The sequence below is a fragment of the Monoraphidium neglectum genome, assembly GCF_000611645.1.
Source record: "Monoraphidium neglectum strain SAG 48.87 unplaced genomic scaffold scaffold05168, whole genome shotgun sequence".
NCBI classification, from domain to species: domain Eukaryota; kingdom Viridiplantae; phylum Chlorophyta; class Chlorophyceae; order Sphaeropleales; family Selenastraceae; genus Monoraphidium; species Monoraphidium neglectum.
In genome coordinates, this window is record NW_014008462.1 from 1 (window position 1) to 1,769 (window position 1,769).

At 65.6% G+C, this 1,769-nt stretch overlaps 1 protein-coding gene across 1 annotated transcript; it reads left to right on the forward strand.

Moving 5' to 3' along the window:
• Positions 1-96: 96 nt before the first annotated feature.
• MNEG_15258 (hypothetical protein) lies at positions 97-1,162 on the forward strand (the record flags this gene model as incomplete). Its single annotated transcript, XM_014036271.1, has 3 exons — positions 97-228; positions 582-722; positions 1,127-1,162. 3 exons carry the CDS (start codon positions 97-99, stop codon positions 1,160-1,162), a joined length of 309 nt encoding a protein of 102 aa, XP_013891725.1.
• Positions 1,163-1,769: the final 607 nt, after the last annotated feature.

Consider the following 1,769-nt stretch of genomic DNA (forward strand, 5'->3'; position numbering starts at 1 on the left):
CTCCCGAACTTTCCACCCTTGCCCCCACCCCAACTCTTGCTCACCCCTACCACAACCTCCCACCCCCATCCCTCCACCTCGCTTCCAAACAGGGGCATGGAGTTCATGCTCGCGATCATGGCGGCCCTGCAGGAGCGCCCCGACGCCGCTATGTCGGACGTGGTGGGCGAAATCTACCACAAAACGATCCACCGGTGGCACGGCTTCCTCACATCTTCGGCTTTCACGGTGGGAACTCCTCAGCTGAGCGGTCTATGAAGGTCGCGCCGAGAGGTAGCCTGGTCCTGTGCTTTGGAGTGCGGCAGCTGCTGGCCCGGGATTTGGGGTGTACGTATATGCGTTACGATGGCCAGGGGCCGTGCTCGCACCGCCTGTTAGGGAAGAGGAAGGGCGCATGCTTTACGCGTGGTAGCCAGGTGCACGCAGCCTGCCGGCTGGGCAGCACCGGCAGGTCGGCGGCAACGCGTCCGACGCGGGCGAGCCGCAGCACACAGCGCACGCCGGGGTCGTCACGCATGCTGCCCGACGGTCCCTGCGCACCTGTCGCCCCCCTCCCTGCCACCCTGACGTTTGCTTTCCAGGTGGCCTTTGCATTCGTGCCCAGCCGCGAGGCTTTTCTGAACCGCCTGGCTGGCGGCAAGTACTGCGGCAGGACGGCTGCTGACATGGCGGCGTACGTTGACCAGTTCTCGGCGTTGCTGGCGGAGGTCCACAAGTTCTTGGTGCGCGTGCTTTCGGATGATCCTGGGGGCAATCTGCTGCCTCGCATTTTGATTGCGACTGTCTTGTGTCCTGATCGCGGCTGTGTCCTGCCCTGAGGGCTGCTGTGTTGGGAAAAGGGGACGTTTGCGTGCGGGCTGGGTGCCATAGGCAAGAGGGCAGCCTTTCAAGGGCATCTCGGGAGCAGCTGCTTCTGGCGCTCAGCTACAAGACGAGCAGCTCGTGCTGTGGGTGCTTGCGGCTGCCGCTGGGCTGTACAGGAGTCGGGGCGGCCGATGCCCACTGCTCACGCCTTGCCGCAGCGGGTGCGTTCAACACAGCCGCTGGCCCTGCATCTGCCAAGCCCCGATGGCGACGTCACGGCCGGCCCCTGCGCACCGTATTGTGTGGTGCGTGCGACTCGCAGGACAAGCACGGCCTGGATGACCCGCGGAGGGTCTGAGCACTGGCGCTGCCCGTCGTTTGGCAGGGCGCGCAGACGCGCGGCGTCACGACAGCGCAGCGACAGCTGCAGGCGGTCGGTGGCGGAAGCAGCGGCTGCAGCCGCGGCCGCAGCAGGGCTAGCAGCAGCGGCGGCGGCAGCAGCGGCTGCAGCCGCGGCGGCGGCAGGGCTAGCAGCAGCGGCGGCGGCAGCGGCGGCGGCAGCAGCAGCATATGTAGCGGCGGTACTGATAAGCACCACGCACCCGCGCTGCCTGTTGAGCTGCCCTGGCGGCAGCCCGGTCCGCTTGGCAGCGCCGAAGTGGTAAGCTCTACTGGAGTTGGGAGGCCTGCGCGGCACAGCTTACTGCGGTGTTTGCCCAACGCCACCAATGGCTGGCACGCCAAGGCTTATGGTGCAAGAAGCAAGGGTTCATACAACATTTTGCCCATTTGCAAGGTGCAGAGAGCTTAGGGCTTTTTAGGGTTGCGCCGGCCACTTACCGCCTTGGACGGCCGTTGTTGGGCACAGCTGCCGGCACCTCAGCAACTCTGATCGGCCGCCGACCCATACGGTTGGATGCGCTGCAGCCATATAGCGCACTGGGCTGGTTGGCATCGCACATCTA